This window comes from Amphiura filiformis, chromosome 10 (assembly GCF_039555335.1).
Source record: "Amphiura filiformis chromosome 10, Afil_fr2py, whole genome shotgun sequence".
Lineage (NCBI taxonomy): Eukaryota > Metazoa > Echinodermata > Ophiuroidea > Amphilepidida > Amphiuridae > Amphiura > Amphiura filiformis.
Window position 1 is genome coordinate 54,687,856 of NC_092637.1, and position 19,563 is coordinate 54,707,418.

Here is a 19,563-nt window from a genome sequence, read left to right on the forward strand (position 1 = left end):
TTTATTTTTTTATTTGGCCTAATAAATAATTAATAAAGTTATCTGTGTACTATTAGTGGAATGAAATCAGTAAATTTGTAAATATTTAAAAATCTTAACTTTGCTATGTTTAACAATACGCTTAATATTGAGCAGGCTAGGTTGTTTATGCGAATTGACCTTTGTGCCTTGGTTTCGGAATTCGGCGTCCTTCTTTACGGTGAAAATGACAGGTATCTCAGTCTCCGGGAATTTCTACAATGAAATGTAGGATCATAAAAAAGGTAAACAAAAATAAAGAAAGCTGATAATGGGTTAAAATGAACTAAATTATATTATAAATAACCTTGGCTTTGTTGCACGTCAGGTAGACGGTATAGATTAGCCCGTATTCCCCGTACATAACATGCGTACATTTGTAGGTGTTATACCAGAGAAAATAAAGGTAGAGAAGCGACACTCTCTGCAAACTGCCTATACCGTGCTATGCCGCAGCTGAAGACATCTAATACAGCAGAGTGAGCAGACAGTACATGTACAATGTGATTCTCTCATTTATAATTAGGATTACGTCATTGCCAGAGCTTTGTTTTGTGAGCGGTACAAAGCGTATAAGTCCGCCCACCGCTGTCAATCATTCTAATGAACAAATAAACAAGCTCTGGCAATGACGTAATCCTAATTATAAATGAAAAATCACATTGTACATGTACTGTCTGCTGTACCATATGTCTTCCAACAAGTGCCGGAGTGTCGCGGGCCTGGTTATACTAAAATGCAGCAAACCTTTTACGAGCGCGACTACCGTGATGTTGCAAATTCGGCGCTAACAACGCAGCGACGGCGCACAGTTCATTCATAAATTTCCACTCGGCAACAACAGATCGCCTCAGCAGCCAATCAGAGACAAGTGCGTGCAACGCAGTAAATATGCGATGTATCCTTACACTACGCGCTCGTCTGAATGTCAGACGACTCGACCTCCGGACTACTCGACTTCTGACAACTCGACCTCCGTTACAGCTCGACCACGGACAAGTCGACCTTCCTGAGAACTCGAGCTTTATATTCACCGTGCACTTGATGCATTCATCGCCGATGGATGACTTGCTGATCGTGCATTTCATTTTAGGCCAACATCATGATGAAAAATTTTGCTTGCTCCATGTTTTCCATAATATTTATGATGCCATGATTAGATGTACTATGGTTTTATAATATTTCCTATGGTTTTATTGTCAATTATTATATCCAGACTTTTATTACAATATTCCGGTACAGTAATCGTATAGGGGCCTACAAAAAGATATGAAAACACTCAATATTTTGAAGTTGCTTCTTTCTTATCTCTTTCCGGGTTATTATAAACTGGTATGTTTATATCTGATGTATTTATTTATTTATTTATTTATTTATTTATTTATTTATTTATTTATTTATTTATTTATTTATTTATTTATTTATTTATTTATTTATTTATTTATTTATTTATTTATTTATTTATTTATTTATTTATTTATTTATTTATTTATTTATTTATTTATTAAATTTTTATTATTATTTACTTAGTTGTTTATCTAACATTTAGTATATTTGATAATTGCGTGAGGAATTATTTAATGGTATATTGATGATAATAGGTTATAATAATAAAATTATTATAAAAGATAATAGCTTGAAATAACTCTGCGTAGGAAAGGGATGGGATATCTTGGCAATATGTTGGTATTGTCAACTTGATAAGGTGATTAGCGCAATCTCACATTATACAATAGGAACAATAGCCGAATGGCTAGGATATTGAATTCTTTGGTATCAATCATTGACTAGTGTGTTATTAAGTCTCTATTATTTATCAATGGAATCTATAAAAATAATCAGATTCTAATCATCTATACCAAGTTGAAGAAAAATTATAACAGTAAGAAGAATCATTTCGATTTCAGATTATTTCCAGCTTCAGAGCACAATAAGCAAATTAATATTAATTTTAAAAACTATATGCATATCATTAAAAAAAAATCAAAAACAGAGGGAAACAGGATAATAATCAATTTATATTTCTGAAATTTAGGCCTTGATGATATTAATGATATTTATGATAGTTGTAAATGTAGAAATAGATCTACGTTTCAGTTACATTGATTACAGTATGTATTTATTATTATGTTAAATTCCTTCTGTACTTAAAGTTATGTTAAAAATAATTAACTAATTTCTCCAAGACAAATGCGCTGGCGACAGCGAAACAAACGCGAGCAGCCGGGCGAGCAGCAGCTTGGAGATATTATACTATTTTTGCTCCGAGATTTTTGGGTACATTCGGCACCCACGTTTTGCACCGCGGGTATTTTGAGTGCTGCCGAAAGCGCCGGGTGAGACAGGGGTTGAATCAACGGCACCACGACCGAGCACACAAAGGTGACAGAATAAGAACGGACCCGGACGTACGATCGATTGCTTGAGTCCCCGGGCCCCTCGGCTGCGTGTCTGTATAAACTGGTACATGTATGTTCTCATCACTATAACCGCTTGGGCCTGGGGAATTACGAGCCGTTTGCCCATGTCTTGTGCCGTGTCTTTGTGCTTGCGACGTATATCCAGATATGTTTGTTTAATTTAGGGCCTATTATTGCAATCTATTTATTTATTTTATTTATTTAATTAGCAATTAATTATTTTTTATTATTATTTACTTAGTTGTTTATGTAACATTTAGTATATTTCAACATTGTGTGAGGAATTATTTATTGTATATTGACGATAGGTTAAAATAATAAAATAATTATAAAAGATGATAGCTTGAAATAGCTCTGCGTAGGAAAGGGATGGGATATCTTGGAAATATTTTGGTATTGTCAACTTGATAAGGTGATTAGCGCAATGTCACACTGTACCTAGGAACAATAGCCGAATGGCTAGGATATTGAATTCTTTGGCTATTGACTAGTGTGCTATTATTTATCAATGGAATCTATAAGTATAATAATCCACAGTATTAAAATTCTGTGGCATAATCAGATTCTAATCAACAATACCAAGTTGAAGAAAAGTTATAACAGTAAGAAGAATAGTTTGGATTTAAGGTTATTTCCAGCTTCAGAACACAATAAGCAAATTAATTTTAAAAACTCACAAGCATGATAGCGCATGATAGCGCATGATAGGCATATCATTAAAAAAGCAAAACAAAGGGAAACAGGACAATAATTAATTTATATTTCTGAAATTTAGGCCTTGATATTTATGATTATAATAATAGTTGTAAATGTAGAAATCTACGTTTCAGTTACATTGATTACAGTATGTATTTATTATTAATGTTAAATTACTTCTGTACTAATTTCTCCAGGACAAATGCGCACAGCGAAACATACGCGAGCAGCAGCTTGGAGATTTTATACCGTTTGCTCTGAGCTTTTTGGGGTACATTCGGCGCCCACGTTTTTGCACCCTTGGCATTTCAGTGCTGCCGAAAGCGCCGGGTGAGACAGGGGTTGAATCAACGGCACCACAACCGAGCACGCATAAAGGTGACAGAACGGACCCGGACGTCGATCGATTGCTTGAGTCCCCGGGCCTCTCGGCTGCGTGTCTGCATAAACTGGTATGTTCTCATCACTATAACCGTCTGGGGAATTACGAGTCTATTACGGGCCGTTTGCCCGTGTCTTGTGCTTCGGACGTAGCCTACTCAAAGGAAGACAGTAGAACTTGACATTTTGTTTACAAAACTGGTTAAATCAATTTTGAACAGCTGATTTCTGTTACCTTTTATTGTATAATTTTAACTTTGCAACTTTTAATAACATTATTTTCACCAATGAAATGGATATGTATATATGACAGTGAATTTGTCATTGTTATTTGTAATATATTTTCTTATTAAGTTTAATCCGCCTACTGAATTCTCCCATATTGATTTAGCACGTTGCAATTTACTATGCCATATCATCTGCTTTGGATGAGTGTAAAAAGAAATAGACGGCTTTCCTTCCCGGCTTTCCTACTCAAATCATTGTTATAAATATTTCATATCTGTTGTTCGAACTTGTCAACTGCTGTACAGGAATTAATTAACCATGTTTTTACACTAGCCATTCGATATAATCAGTTTTGGAAACAAACTCTTCAATATAGTTAGGCTATACAGAATTCTCGTATTTCCATGATGAGAGTAATGAAAGGTGATTGAAAATGTCCCGTCACCACCCTTATCACTGGCCAAAACTTTTTATTATTTTCATGAAAAAGTCAATAGATTACCATGGAAATAAAAAAATCTGTTGCAAAAAAGATCTGTAAAGGTGGTAAACATTAATTTTTATCCCTTGTCTGACATGGTATGACTTCGATTGGGACTTCATTTAGAACCTCATTTTCTAATTCCCCAGGGCTAGGGGGAACGGTTAAGTATTCAAGAAATGAATAAAGGGAAGTGAGTATTTTGGTGAAAATTTGATCGACAATGTTTAAAAGGATGGTTTAAGGTTTAACATCGGACGTATGTATTATATATAACTACAAGTGTTCCCTACATGCATATATAGATCAGTATAGTAAAAAAAGTGTAATAAAGTGAAATAAAGTTATAAAGAATATGTCTTGTCATATCTATTTTTATAACAAAATGACCACTTCCTATAATAGGCCTAACCTATAACTTCCAAATCTGGGTGTTCAATATACCTAGATTTGGAAGACATGTGTTTAGGCCCTACTTCAGTACTTTATTCATGTATTTGAACACAGGTATCCATACTTAACTGATAATGAATTGCCCTCGTCAATCATTTTCAACACCAAAATCACGCTTTTTCAATTCTTTCAAATATTAAAAGTCGATTAAAAAAATTGATCTCGTCGAGTATTTTTCTAGTTTTCCTAGTTTTTCAACATTTCAAAATATTAAAGGTCGGATTAAAAAACTTATTTGGGGCTCGTCGAGATGTTCTTTTTCAAAACCAAAATTCGGGAGTTGTTTCAATCATTGAAAGTCTTTTTCAATCCAAAATTTGGATTTTTCAACTTTTGTGAAATTTTCAAATTAAAAATATTAAAAGTAGACCTTTTCAACTTTTTTCAAATGTTCTATATCAAGTTTATAGGGCCGTCGCGCCGCAAAATGCTATTTCAGTAGATAGTGAAAAATACAAAAAACAAACAAAATAAAACAACAAACACGAAATATCAAAATACTAAAAGTTTTTCCTAATACATTTAAAGGAGTATTTCGTGATCCTAGCATCCTCTTTTTATGACATTTTTCAGTACATATCCTCGAAAAAAGCATATTCCCAAAATTTCAGTTGATTCCGATTTTGCGTTTGCGAGTTATGCATGATTATGTGTATTACACTGCTCCATAGACAATACGTTGTAATTTCGTTCTGGTGCACCAGAGAACGAAATTCAAATTTCATGATATCTTTGCTAAACGAATTAATCTGCAAGAAATATTTTGTACATAAACATTATGTAGCCAGAGTATTCCAGTGATATAAAAATCTCAACTTTTTTTGAGAAAAGTGGGGGATGAGGCTGTGGATCACGAAGTGCCCCTTTAATACATTCTGCCAAATGTATGCATTAATTTTCAGTAGATAGCGAAATAACATAAAACATCAACAATCCCCGTTCATATCTTAAACGAATTGAAGCGATGTCAAATAAAACACAAATCTCGTACTCCGCCCCCCTGCCAACGCGCCATGCTATGCGTGGGTTCCGTTGCCCACCGACATGCCTGATGTTGAAGCGATAGAAATTAAGTCTTATACTCCGTTGCCCACCAGCGTGCCCCAGACTATGCGTGCATGGGTTCCATTGCCCACCATCGTGCATTATGTTAAACATGTCAAAATTAACACAAGTGCAGTGCTCCAGGGACTGCCTTTTGAGGGGAGCAATAGCAATCGCTCTCTACTGCTCAACTTAAATCTGATATAGGAGAGTGATTTTTAGTTCTCCTTAGTTGACCATTCTCTCCTTACATTCTATTGTAAATGCTCTAAACAGCTCTCCTTGAAGACTCTTTGAAGAGCTATTTAATGCTCTCCTGCAAACTCCAAAAGACAGTCCCTGAGTGCTCCGTTGCCCACCAACGTGCTGTTAAGCGTGTTGAAGCCTGTGAAAAAAATTAGCACAAGTCCCGCATACTCCGTTGCCCACCAAGGTGCATATGTTAAGCACGGGTTCCATTGCCCACCAACGTGCTTATCTATGTTAAACATGTTGAGCCAAATTGAAATTAACACAAGTCTCATACATGATGACTATAAACACGTAGATAATACTAAATGTATGAACTTCTGTATTATTTTTATAGACCAGCAGCACACATGACCATAAAATGCTATGCTCATAGCATAAATAATAAATAAATAAATAAATAAATAAATAAATAAATAAATAAATAAATAAATAAATAAATAAATAAATAAATAAATAAATAAATAAATAAATAAATAAATAAATAAATAAATAAATAAATAAATAAATAAATAAATAAATAAATAAAATAAATAAATAAATAAATAAATAAATAAATAAATAAATAAATAAATAAATAAATAAATAAATAAATAAATAAATAAATAAATAAATAATATAAGCAAGTCAATATTAACAGCGAAGCTTAAATCAAACCCAATGGAAAATACCCGTACATTGCTAAAAATATTATTTCTTGGTACTGAAATCATTTTTATTTCATGTCAAAAATTTTTATAGTCCTAAGACAATTCATTGATCATGCTCATTGATAACAAATACCTGACAGTCATTGATTTTATAATACCAAAGAATTAAACCTACTGCACCATTCTGCTATTGTAGGTAAGTGACAATGCGCTAATCACCTTATCAAGTGGTCAATACAAAAATATCGCCATATCTCTCTATGCAGAGTTCTTATGATCTTGATAATCATGTCTTGTTATATGGAATATTAATTCATATTACGATATTATTTCACACAAAACATTTAAATGTGGACTAATTATGTTAGCTACTCAACAAAGTTATAATGATAAATAACAACAACAACTTCGTGCATGCATTTATCACTATTCATGAATGCACCAAGTGCACGGCGATTATGGAGGTCGACTTGTCAGGGAGGTCGACTTGTCAGGGAGGTCGAGTTGTCCGTGGTCGAGTAGTCCGTGGTCGAGTAGTCCGGAGGTCGAGTCGTCCTGATACCGCTCGTCTAAGGTTTACTGCATTTCAGTATAACTGGACAGAAATTCATCAACAAACACTATTTTTATATTAAACTAAGCTTTTTAGTTTTATGTACCCGGTATATCATGATATTTGTAATATTAATGACATGACTGACTACTAGTAATGGGGCTATCATTTTCACAACATATTTGTCATATTATATGTTGAATTTGTTGTACTACTACTAGTACTAAATAGTATACATGTACTACTATAGAAAAATTATCAAATTCGTGGACATCGTGGAACATACTCTTTGTGTGGCTGTGCGTAGTAAGCAGTTGTACACAGATAGCCTCGCTATATGGACGCATAGAGTAGCACTGTACGCGCGTGTAGTTAGCATGATTAGTCGCGGAGTAACAAGCACTTTGAATGTTCCACGATGTCAACAAATTTGATAATTTTTCTATTCTGTCGGTCGAACATCCGGGCTATCTCTAGTCTCGGGCCCAAACTGCATGTGGCTCACGGTTTGTTGTGAACAACAGAAACCGGCTGTGAAGGAGGCTACATAGCGATGTTGCTGGAGTGGCATTCAATTTCGGAAAAAACAACACTCGACCATGGAATTTAATTTTAAGTTTGTCAGTATATAAACGGTAAATCAAGTAAGTTTCTTTCACTCTGAAGACTTAGAAACGGTTGTTTGATTCCACTGACTATTTGCGATCGAAATTTACATAACACCAATGACAAAAATCATCAACAAAAATCGAATCAGGGACTTGTTTTCACTCGAAAATCATCAACCGGAAGTAACGTGACACGGACCGACAGAATAGTATTACTATCATGCTATGCAAATCGCGCTAGCTCTACCGAGTTATGTAAGCTATCCACCAGTGGAGCTTCTGCGACCCCTACGCAGAACTTCCGTTAGTGGATTAATTGCGCACGGTGGACTAACGGATTTTCGGCGCACATTTTTCTTGAATTGTTATGATTTAAGGGGATACTACACCCCTGAATAAAGTTTTGTCTATTTTTGTATTTTTCTCAAAAACTAATAACACATTGGTAACAAAAGTTATTTATATTATAGGGGCAAGGAATCCAATTACTACACTGGCATTTCAGAGACCCAAGACAAGCGGTTCGTTATTTATGATAAGAAATAAGGTACCGCTTGGATGTACCTCATTTCCTATCATATATGGCCGTGTGTCGTGATCTGGTGTTCTCAATAGGGTGGTGTTGTTTCATATTTTAGTAAAAATGACTTGTTTGTAATAAGTAAGCACCTTTAATCATTTCCAATGCCATCAAATTTACATTCATTTTAAAACCTATAGTGTACTCCTTAATTTGATACCAAACTTAATATTCTGAGGTTTTTAATTACAAAGTTGTAAGTAATTAAGTAAACGAAGACGCAGGGTGGTGCAATTGGGATACGGAATTGGGATACGGAACCATGTAAAGTCTATGGGAGAAATGAGCACTCTGCTCATCAAGGTTTTTCTATATTACAACAATGAATAAAGTCTTTAAATAAGATACTGCCTAAAGGCCTAGAATGTAGGCCTACTCTTTAATTTGGTACCAAATTTAATGTTCTGAGATTTGAAATAAGAAAGATTTAATTAATTAAGTAAACGAAGACGCCGGGTGGTGCAAAATTGGGATACGGCACCATGTAAAGTCTATGGGAGAAACGAGCACTCATCAGTTCATCATGGTTTTCTACATTACAACAGTGAATGAATTCTTTAAATCTCTACTTTTATACTAAAGATCTATTTGTTTTGTGATAATTAAATCAATTAATTTTAAATTAACACAGATCTTGGGAATAATATAAATTAATTAATCAATTAATTTTAAATTAACACAGATCTTGGGAATAATATAAATTAATTAATCAATTAATTTTAAATTAATACGGATCTTGGGACACCGAAATCTGAAGACAACCATCTCAGGGTTTTTTTTAACTGCCATAAATCAATTGTAATTTATTTTAACAGGCCTGTATTGAATACTCATTAAATTAATTAATTTAATAAATAAATAAATTATTAATTAATTATCTAATTAATTAACTAACAAACAAATTAATTAATTAATTAATTAATTATAGTAAAAAATTATAGTGAAACCATCACTAGATACAGTGCTCAACTATAAAATATAGGAGCGAAATATATTATTATTATACAAATGAAATTACCACATCGCAATACAAATTTGTCTCGTATGGATGGTTTGACCCATCCACACTCGTCAGTTGCAATGTTAAATAAATAAATATTAATTAATTAATTAATTAATTATAGCTACAGACCAAAATTTAATATTTGCTCAGCCTCATTCATAATATGGCATTTTAAAATTGGACATTTAAAATAATACGCACACATTTATATTATAAATGATTATATTATAATTGCTCACTGCATGTGAGCTATTAAAGAGTGTCAAGAGAGTAATAAAAATTAAGGTGAATTTGGTAGGGCTCGGTTGCTCACACAACCTCTCTGGATAGTTTATAAAAGCAACAGTGCCCAAAAGTATTGCTAGGAAGAATCTGAAGTGAGTTAAACTTGTAGTTAATACCTGCAGTTTTTACATGTTTGAAGTCAACACAAGAGATTGATTCTTTTTATTTTTTTAAACTGAACAAAATTTACGTCTTTTATGTCACCGTGACATCACACCACAGAAAGTGCCCTATTTAGGTGCAACCTTATCAAAGTAAACATTTTTAGGATCGTTGTTGCTTGCACTTTACAAATGTATTAATGTTTTTAAGAATAAACTAAGATTAAAATTAGTATAAAGAGGCCCTTTTAGCAATTCAAGTATTATTTTTGTATTTTCCTCAAATTTTGATGGAAAATTTTGTAACGTGTCATTCCGTGTATCAAAAAAGTACATCAAGTAGGGGTAACCCTATCAAAGTATACAATTTTGGGTGGGCTATTGACTCTACTTTGCACCAATAAGGTTGTTTTTTAGATAGGTGCTATGGTTTGGATGTTACATGTTTTTGAGGAGGTACTACTTTTTGACAACTTTTTCATGCATATTTGGATTTTTACCTGATTTAGACTTACCCCTACTGAAAATTAGATGCCATTTTTGGAAAGATTGGACTTTTTCCATTCAGAAAATGTTTACTTTTACTATGATAGGATATATAATTTGGAAGTTATGAATGTTTCAATGCAAAATGATGCGCGATCCTAGAAATTTACTAACAAAACGCAAAGGAACCCCACTTCAAGACACACGGCCATATACTGAACCGCTTGTCTTGAGTCACTGAAATTTCAGTGTGGTAATTGGATTCCTTGCCCCAATAATATACACAACTTTTGTTACCAGTGTGCTATTATTTTTTGAGAAAAATGCAAAAATAGTCACAAATTTACCACAGGGGTGTAGTACCCCCTTAATATTGGCCTACCCTAGAATGTTTCATAAGACTATAAGAAAAAGGGTAGAAAGTAAGAAATATTATTTAGGCCTATATTTTTAGAGTCGGAAGTTACGGTTCTGCGCATCAAATGTCTCGTGTTTAAAAAGAATAACTTAGAAAGTATATGAAATGTATATATTTTTAGAGTTTATTTTTAATACGGTGGAGTATTTCTGCGCACGGTCGCACGGAATCCACTGACGGAATTTCGGCGCTCCACCGGCGCCTATATATACATTTCATACTTTCTAAGTTATTCTTTTTAAACACGAGACATTTGATGCGCAGAACCGTAACTTCTGACTCTAAAAATATAGGCCTAAATAATATTTCTTACTTTCTACCCTTTTTCTTATCTCTTATGAAACATTCTAGTGTAGGCCAATATTAAATCATAACAATTCAAGAAAAACGTGCGCCGAAAATCCGTTAGTGGATCCCTGCGACCGTGTGCAGAATTACTCCACCGGAGCTATATATGGAGGGGAGTTTCTGCGCACAGCGCCGAAAATCCGTCAGTGGATTCCCTGCGACCGTGCAGAATTAATCCACGAGCTATATACGGAGGGATTTTCTGCGCATGTCTACCGAAAATCCGTCAGTGGATTCCCTGCGACTGTCGCAGAAATACTCCACCGGCGCCTAAAAATATATACATTTCATACTTTCTAAGTTATTCTTTTTAAACACGAGACATTTGATGCGCAGAACCGTAACTTCTGACTCTAAAAATATAGGCCTGAATAATATTTCTTACTTTCTACCCTTTTTCTTATCTCTTATGAAACATTCTAGGGTAGGCCAATATTAAATCATAACAATTCAAGAAAAACGTGCGCCGAAAATCCGTTAGTGGATTCCCTGTGACCGTGCGCAGAATTACTCCACCGGAGCTATATACGGAGGGAGTTTCTGCGCACGTCTTGAAAAATCCGTCAGTGGATTCCCTGCGACCGTCGCAGAATTACTCCACCGAGCTATATACGGAGGGGATTTTCTGCACGCGTCGCCGAAAAAATCCGTCAGTGGATTCCCTGCGACTGTGCGCAGAAATACTCCACCGGCGCCTAAAAATATATACATTTCATACTTTCTAAGTTATTCTTTTTAAACACGAGACATTTGATGCGCAGAACCGTAACTTCTGACTCTAAAAATATAGGCCTAAATAATATTTCTTACTTTCTACCCTTTTTCTTATAGCTCTTATGAAACATTCTAGGGTAGGCCAATATTAAATCATAACAATTCAAGAAAAACTCTCTCGGTTCCAAAGCACAATGTTTAGATATTTCACAATACCCTCAAAACAACTGATGCGCAGTCATTAACCTCTAATTAATATGAGAGTAGAGTAGAGTCATTCTATGACTGTGAATTAATTTAAATGCCATATCGTAAAAGTCACTGGCGCTTGCAAAAGTTATGAATGAATGCAATGGTTTATACTTGTCACCATGGTCACATGTATATCGCCATGGTCGGGTCACGTATGTAGGCCTATTTGCATGCTTGTCGTGGGTCGACCTGGCCAAAAATCCTGGGCGTTTGCAGGTCGAATGTTGAACCCAAAATTTACGGTTGACCTGGGAGAAACCAATATATGATAACTTAAGTGGTCTATCGTGTGCGATACACTATTTTGGGTCGACCTGGGATTTTTTCTCCCAGCTTGACCCAAAACGCCTTACTGTGTAGGCCTACTCTCAAATCAATTACACGGCTTCGCTTCACAGGTTACTCGAGAACTCTAGTTTCGAATTAGCACACGATAGTTACGCATTCGATGCTAGAGTGCGTTGGTATCATTTTTCGGTTGGACAGTGGTGCAATTTTATGCACCGGCGTTTATTTATTCTGTTATTGTTGAAATTTGGATGAAAGTTATTTCAATGAGTCAACTGCATCTTTTGAGCAAGATTTGCCTATTTTGGACAGTCTAAAATTTTGCTGAAGTGTAATTTTAGCAATTTTTGATGCAATCGCCTGTCGTGATCGCCTGTGTTTACTTCTGAACTTCCATTGCTTTACACGGTGTCATGCTTCAGTGAATCCGACTAAATTTTGAATGCAATGTGAAGCTATCGGTGAGCAAATTCTTGGCTGTAGACTTCTCGAGCAATTCACAGGTTCAATACACTAAGGGTCAGAAAGTTGTGTACAGTATTCGCCGCCAGTCATCAGCTGCAGTGCTAGTTACATTTAACACAAATCAAATGATAAAAATATATATATTATCTTTTTTTGTGTGTGTGTTTTTTTTCTCGAAGTCACAGTTTTTTTTGTGTGTTTAGGGGGAATCGTGGTGCATTTTTTGGCCTCCCAAATCGTGTTTTTCTCTGGTGCTTAGCTTTGTTGAGCCTCCAGCATACTCCGCAGCAGCAGGGTTTTTCAACCAATGACAAGTCTTTATTGTGTCCGTTTGTCTGCAATGCGCGTGCGCCACGGCGCTCAGCGGCAAGCGGCAGGGTAGTATGAAACCAGCATTGTGTACAGACTTTTGAGAAGTCTAGCTTTGAATTTACTCCTCGATAGCCTCACATTAGAGTCCAAATCAGAGGATGATTTAAGGAAGCCCCATCATGCACTGTAAAAGTGTTATCACTAGAGTTTCAACTGCCACTTTACTTCCCATTGAACTCTGTGCAAAAGATGTTGTTTTAGAATTGCCCGTGTGTCATTATTACTTGGTCGATTTCAGATTTAAAGTGATGTATGCATGAAGGATAATTCACACCTTCTGTAGATAACATAAAATGTGAAATCGACCAACTTTTTGAAGGTGTTTTTATTGTAAATATATCTGTCCAAATTCAAATTTAACCATGCACGTGTGTGTATGCAGTGGGCGGGCAGTGGTGTCATGTTCACTCACACAGCTGTGCTAACCGCAAGGCTTGCTGGGAAGTGCTTAAATCATCCTCTGAGCCAAATCAAAATCTAGTAAAAATAAATAAGTATTACAGGAACTAATTAGTATTTTGAATATTGATCCTAGAATAAAATATAGTCATTGATATGTAATTTTTTCTTCTACTTTTGTATTTCCAGAGCAAATTCAGCAGGATTGATTAATGTAATATTCAAAGCTAGTGAAAGAACTTGAACAAGTGACAACATACGGATCTACAGCAAAAGACACTCACTACCAACTGTCTCAGCAGGTGCAGAACAGATGAACCTAGTATCGGGCGATATGCAATACATGGAACAACAATGTTGACAGAATCAATATGAGTTCCATTTGTCCGTCTTTCAAAACTACCAATCTGTTTAAATTCTGTCACATAATTGTTATTTAGAATTGTCCAGAGTATCCATGGATTGTGATTTATGTACGGTAGGCCTACAGTCGGTTAGCTATAGATGGCAACAATTTCAACACCATAGACTTTTTCTCCAGGTTTCATTATAACTTCCAGCCATCAGTTAATCTACTGACAATACTTTAATTACTCACATGCCTTACCATTATCCAGACCATTTCTACTGAGAGCTCTTTACCTGTGCAGTTTGTTTGGCACTTTGCAAGACAGTAAAGTTGTCCAGAGAAGGTTTGATTTTGGCGTGCCGTGTCAATCGCGCTGTGTCAATTGGGAAATAATGATATTGGCTGTTTCTACCGAGTAGTTATTCTCTGTAGAAACATGCTATTGTATTTACTACTTAATTCCTAACTGTCTTCCAGAGACGGATCTTGTATTTGCAATGTATTTACTCATGTTGCATCAACTGCCCAAGCACAGGTTCCTCAAGAGTACACGTGTGTGTGTTCCCACATGGGAAGATGTTTGAAACTTGATCAAAAAAATAGTACAACTACAAGCAACATGGATGAGAGAACATACTATCAGCACACTCCTGTGGGCAGGTTACGCTCAAGTTATCCATTCTGTGCTTTCAAAATGGCTCCAAGGCAGCATGAAAACCCCATGCTGCCAAATAGGACGTATAGATGCTGGCATTCATTCAAATTAAAAAGGACGGATGTTATATTTATGTGGTATTTTCTTTTACTACTCTGTGTACGTGGAACAAATAGCATCGAATGCAATGTTGAGACTAATATACCTTGGCGTGATACCCCAGATACCATTGCCATTGACTGGTTACCGGATTTTGTTTGTACGTCATCGCAAGAATGTTTTGGAGCCCCAGGTGTGCCAGGGGTGTCATTTCCAGCGCAGCTGTGTCCCACTGAAATACAACTCGGCGACAGTATTCAAATTGTTCCGTCCTCGTTGCCTTTTTACGTTGCTTTCCCTGCTAACGTAACCGAAGATACTTTTGTTGCGTGTCCAGATGATTCAACAACCCAATCACTTGTTTTACAACCGACTAATGATGTCATTGACATCAATGCAAGCGCCCTCACAGTGGGTATTCATTATTTTGCACAACTACCGACCACAAATTTCTTTGCCAGATGCGACTTTGGTTTGCGAGTCAACGTTACCGTAAAACCGTTTGATTGTCGTGCACAAGGATCTACGTTAGACTGCAGTGGTGCGGGATCTTGTATCACACAACCACAAGAGGGCGTCTTTCATTGTAACTGTTCGGATGGGTATGCAGGGTATTACTGTGAAGAATTTGATGGGTGCTTTTCACTGCCATGCCAAAATGGTGCTGACTGTAGGGATGTTACTGGAGGGGCTGATGGTCAAGACTACCAATGCAATTGCACAACTGGATTTACAGGTAAGGGCATTCCATTTAAAATCCACACACCCCCTGTGGAAGGTTTTAGAAATATCTGCCACAGAGGGAGTATGAGTTTCAAATAGAATAGACAGTTGGGTAACTTCCATTTGAAATACTCACTCCAGTTGTGGGAGATATAGGTAAAGCCATAATACAGGGGGAGTATGGGTTTCAAAATGATTAACCATGACCAATTACACCTGAAAAACATACTCCCTCTGTGTTAGATATTTCCAAAATCTTCCACATGGGTAGTGTGGATTTCAACTTGAATAGCCAATTACATGTTATGATTAATATGAGAATTTAAGTTACCAGGTCGTTGCATCTTGGGACTATTGTTTGTTTGGATTAAAATTGGCAAACATTGTCTGGTTTTTGTTACTGCGCACGCGCACATTGATGAAGTCCTCGCTTATGCTAGCATTATTTCACATAAGCGTGTGTCAGTCACACATTACGTAATGCAATACAAGCGTGAGTGCTGGGCCCAACTCTCCAGGCCATTCCGTATCAATACACGTATGTGAGTCTCATATTTTTCGCCAATTATAATCCGAACAAACTAATCATGTAAAGATAAAGTCCTGACTCCTGCAACTTTTCCTTCAAATGTAACATCCATGGAAATTTTGTAAATGTTTTCAAAATTTAAAACAACATTTTAACATGTCAAAATTTTATTCGCCAGTGAAGTATTACGTTTAATCCGATTATCACTGTGTCAACTTGATCACACTTTTGAGTTCTACACCACGATTGAAATGATCGCAACACAAGTCTGTGGTATGTACTGAATTCCAAATGGTGTGTGATCCATAGCTCGAGATACTCTAGCTAAAATACAGGTTTACATTTACTATCTTACATTATCTTGCTGTATTTCAGCTAGAGCTCCAAACGACAAGCTTCCGGGTTTTTTTTGGGGAACAATACTCTTACGTAAGATGAAGAAGAAACCCGCCTCGGAGCCCGCCCTACTCATTATTTCATTGTACTTATTGCAATTTGCCTCCACACATTACGTAATCAACACAAAGCTTTTGTGAGGATTAGTGAGTGGATAAGAAATTGACAGTGGAGGATACTGAAGGACACGCCGATTGTTAGTTGTCAATCATGAATTGCCGCACGCGTATTAATATTTTACTGCATGGCATTCCATAAACACCAAGACAAATTATGCCGTATTTTTCCAAAGATCATCTCATATGAAGTAAGCTGAATGCGATCTGTACTTTTGTAACATTCCGATCGCTTTTGATCACCTATTATCGGCGAATTTGCTTGAAAACACGTAAGTTCATGTTGTGTAAACATAATTAGCATAGACACAAATGAAATTACGATGCAATACAATGCAATTTGAATGCGCAGCAGATCTATAGAAATAACGTTGCCCGGTTTTATGCAGAATTAGACCCTGTCTGGTGATCCAGTTACCAAGGAGTTATGTAACCACTTCGCTGGCTAATTGTAAAATATATTTTCTCACTTATTTTTCCAACATATTTTGTCAGCATTTAATAACATGTCACAATGTTTTGCATGAAGTTTTCAAAAAAAATTTCTGAATGTTATCAACATTTTATAGAACTATCGAAAACTATGTCGGTCGTCCTCATAAATGAAATTCAGTCCACCAGGAGGCCTCCACAGACCAGTTTGCATGATGATACTGTAAAACAGTCAAGTTAGCTCAATTGATAAGACGTTCGACTATGGTGCGAGAGGTTGCGGGTTCGAACCCTGGCGGTGTAAGTATGCTCTCGTGGAAAAATTGAGTTGGCTTGAAATTCCCCTGGACAAGGAACTTACGGCTGATTGTCTCGTTGTGATCCGTACGAAACTTGGGGAGCGGATCCTGGTTGCGAAGGTTATTTGTGGAATGTCTAGGGTGTGCGCTCTTGTAGCAGCAAAGTCTCTGAATTGTTGCCAAATGGTTTATGGAAAGATGTGGGGCCGTAGTAGTCAGCGACAACCTGTAAAGTGTGCTGAGGCTTGTGGATCAACATCTAGGCGTTGTGCCTGTGCGTAGCGCACTATAAATCACTGCGCTTTTTTAAAACAGGGGACTGATAAGTACATGTATGAGACCTGCCCCTCTGTCACTTCCAACTGTCCATTAACATGGCTGCCATTTCAATGGTTATACCATTCCAGTTTGTTCGATAGGATCTATTCGTCGTAGAAGTGACATAGTGAATCGGATTAACTACCATAGCAATAGATGAATACAATTTAGACTATATCGCCCTTCACTACAACATTCACGCAGTACCGATGCATTGAACCATAGATGTCACAGAAAAGCTGATCACTCGCACATGTACGTGTAAGATTAGTATCTTGAAAAAGAGCGGTATTGTATTCAATCTATGTTTGCTGACATACAATCTATGTTTGCTGACATACACAGGTGATTAGTGCAATCTGCTTGTAGTGCAGGGCGATCTATTCAAAAATTGTATTCATCTATTGCTATGGTAGTTAATCTGATTATGACATCACTTCTATGGCGTATACCATGGAAAAACAGTGGCATGATTGAAGCTGACATTTAATCATTTTCTGTAAAATGTTTTGTGTTTGCTGATTATTACTGATAATGTGGCAAGAAATCACAAATTCATTTACTATTTTATCTTTGTTTTACCCTTAGGTTTGAATTGTACAGAACTGATAGGGACCTGTGCACCATCTGTATGCAACAATGGGATCTGTCAACCAATGACTGATACTAGCTATGTATGCCATTGCATGGTAGGGTATCAAGGTGAGTCTATCAGAATAGGCCTGGTTAATTGTACAGAACTGATAGGGACCTGTGCATCATCTGTATGCAACAATGGGATCTGTCAACCAATGACTGATACTAGCTATGTATGCCATTGTATGGTAGGGTATCAAGGTGAGTCTATCAGAATAGGCCTGGTTAATTGTACAGAACTGATAGGGACCTGTGCATCATCTGTATGCAACAATGGGATCTGTCAACCAATGACTGATACTAGCTATGTATGCCATTGTATGGTAGGGTATCAAGGTGAGTCTATCAGAATAGGCCTGGTTAATTGTACAGAACTGATAGGGACCTGTGCATCATCTGTATGCAACAATGGGATCTGTCAACCAATGACTGATACTAGCTATGTATGCCATTGTATGGTAGGGTATCAAGGTGAGTCTATCAGAATAGGCCTGGTTAACTGTACAGAACTGATAGGGACCTGTACATCATCTGTATACAACAATGGGATCTGTCAACCAATGACTGATACTAGCTATGTATGCCATTGCATGGTAGGGTATCAAGGTGAGTCTATCAGAATAGGCCTGGTTAACTGTACAGAACTGATAGGGACCTGTGCATCATCTGTATGCAACAATGGAATCTGTCAACCAATGACTGATACTAGCTATGTATGCCATTGTATGGTAGGGTATCAAGGTGAGTCTATCAGAATAGGCTCGTTTAATTGTACAGAACTGATAGGGACCTGTACATCATCTGTATGCAATAATGGGATCTGTCAACCAATGACTGATACTAGCTATGTATGCCATTGCATGGTAGGGTATCAAGGTGAGTCTATCAGAATAGGCCTGGTTAATTGTACAGAACTGATAGGGACCTGTACATCATATGTATGCAACAATGGGATCTGTCAACCAATGACTGATACTAGCTATGTATGCCATTGCATGGTAGGGTATCAAGGTGAGTCTATCAGAATAGGCCTGGTTAACTGTACAGAACTGATAGGGACCTGTACATCATATGTATGCAACAATGGGATCTGTCAACCAATGACTGATACCAGCTATGTATGCCATTGCATGGTAGGGTATCAAGGTGAGTCTATCAGAATAGGCCTGGTTAACTGTACAGAACTGATAGGGACCTGTACATCATATGTATGCAACAATGGGATCTGTCAACCAATGACTGATACTAGCTATGTATGCCATTGCATGGTAGGGTATCAAGGTGACTCTATCAGAATAGGCCTGGTTAACTGTACAGAACTGATAGGGACCTGTGCATCATATGTATGCAATAATGGGATCTGTCAACCAATGACTGATACTAGCTATGTATGCCATTGCATGGTAGGGTATCAAGGTGAGTCTATCAGAATAGGCCTGGTTAACTGTACAGAACTGATAGGGACCTGTGCATCATCTGTATGCAACAATGGAATCTGTCAGCCAATGACTGATACTAG

General features: G+C 36.6%; 1 protein-coding gene across 1 annotated transcript; it reads left to right on the forward strand.

Annotated features, from left to right (window-relative positions):
* The first annotated feature begins 116 nt into the window (after window positions 1-116).
* Window positions 117-19,557, forward strand: LOC140161980 (protein eyes shut homolog). Its single transcript, XM_072185272.1, has 5 exons — window positions 117-263; window positions 13,682-15,331; window positions 17,997-18,110; window positions 18,777-18,920; window positions 19,547-19,557. Exons 2-5 carry the CDS (start codon window positions 14,410-14,412, stop codon window positions 19,555-19,557), a joined length of 1,191 nt encoding a protein of 396 aa, XP_072041373.1. The 5' UTR covers window positions 117-263; window positions 13,682-14,409.
* The last annotated feature ends 6 nt before the right edge of the window (window positions 19,558-19,563 follow it).

Coding starts and splice junctions, on each gene's coding strand:
- LOC140161980 (XM_072185272.1), top strand. CDS start 14,410: ATGGGAAGATGTTTGAAACTTGATCAAAAAAATAGTACAACTACAAGC. Junction 15,332..17,996: donor TTGCACAACTGGATTTACAG/GTAAGGGCATTC, acceptor TTTTACCCTTAG/GTTTGAATTGTACAGAACTG. Junction 18,111..18,776: donor TTGCATGGTAGGGTATCAAG/GTGAGTCTATCA, acceptor ATTGTATGGTAG/GGTATCAAGGTGAGTCTATC.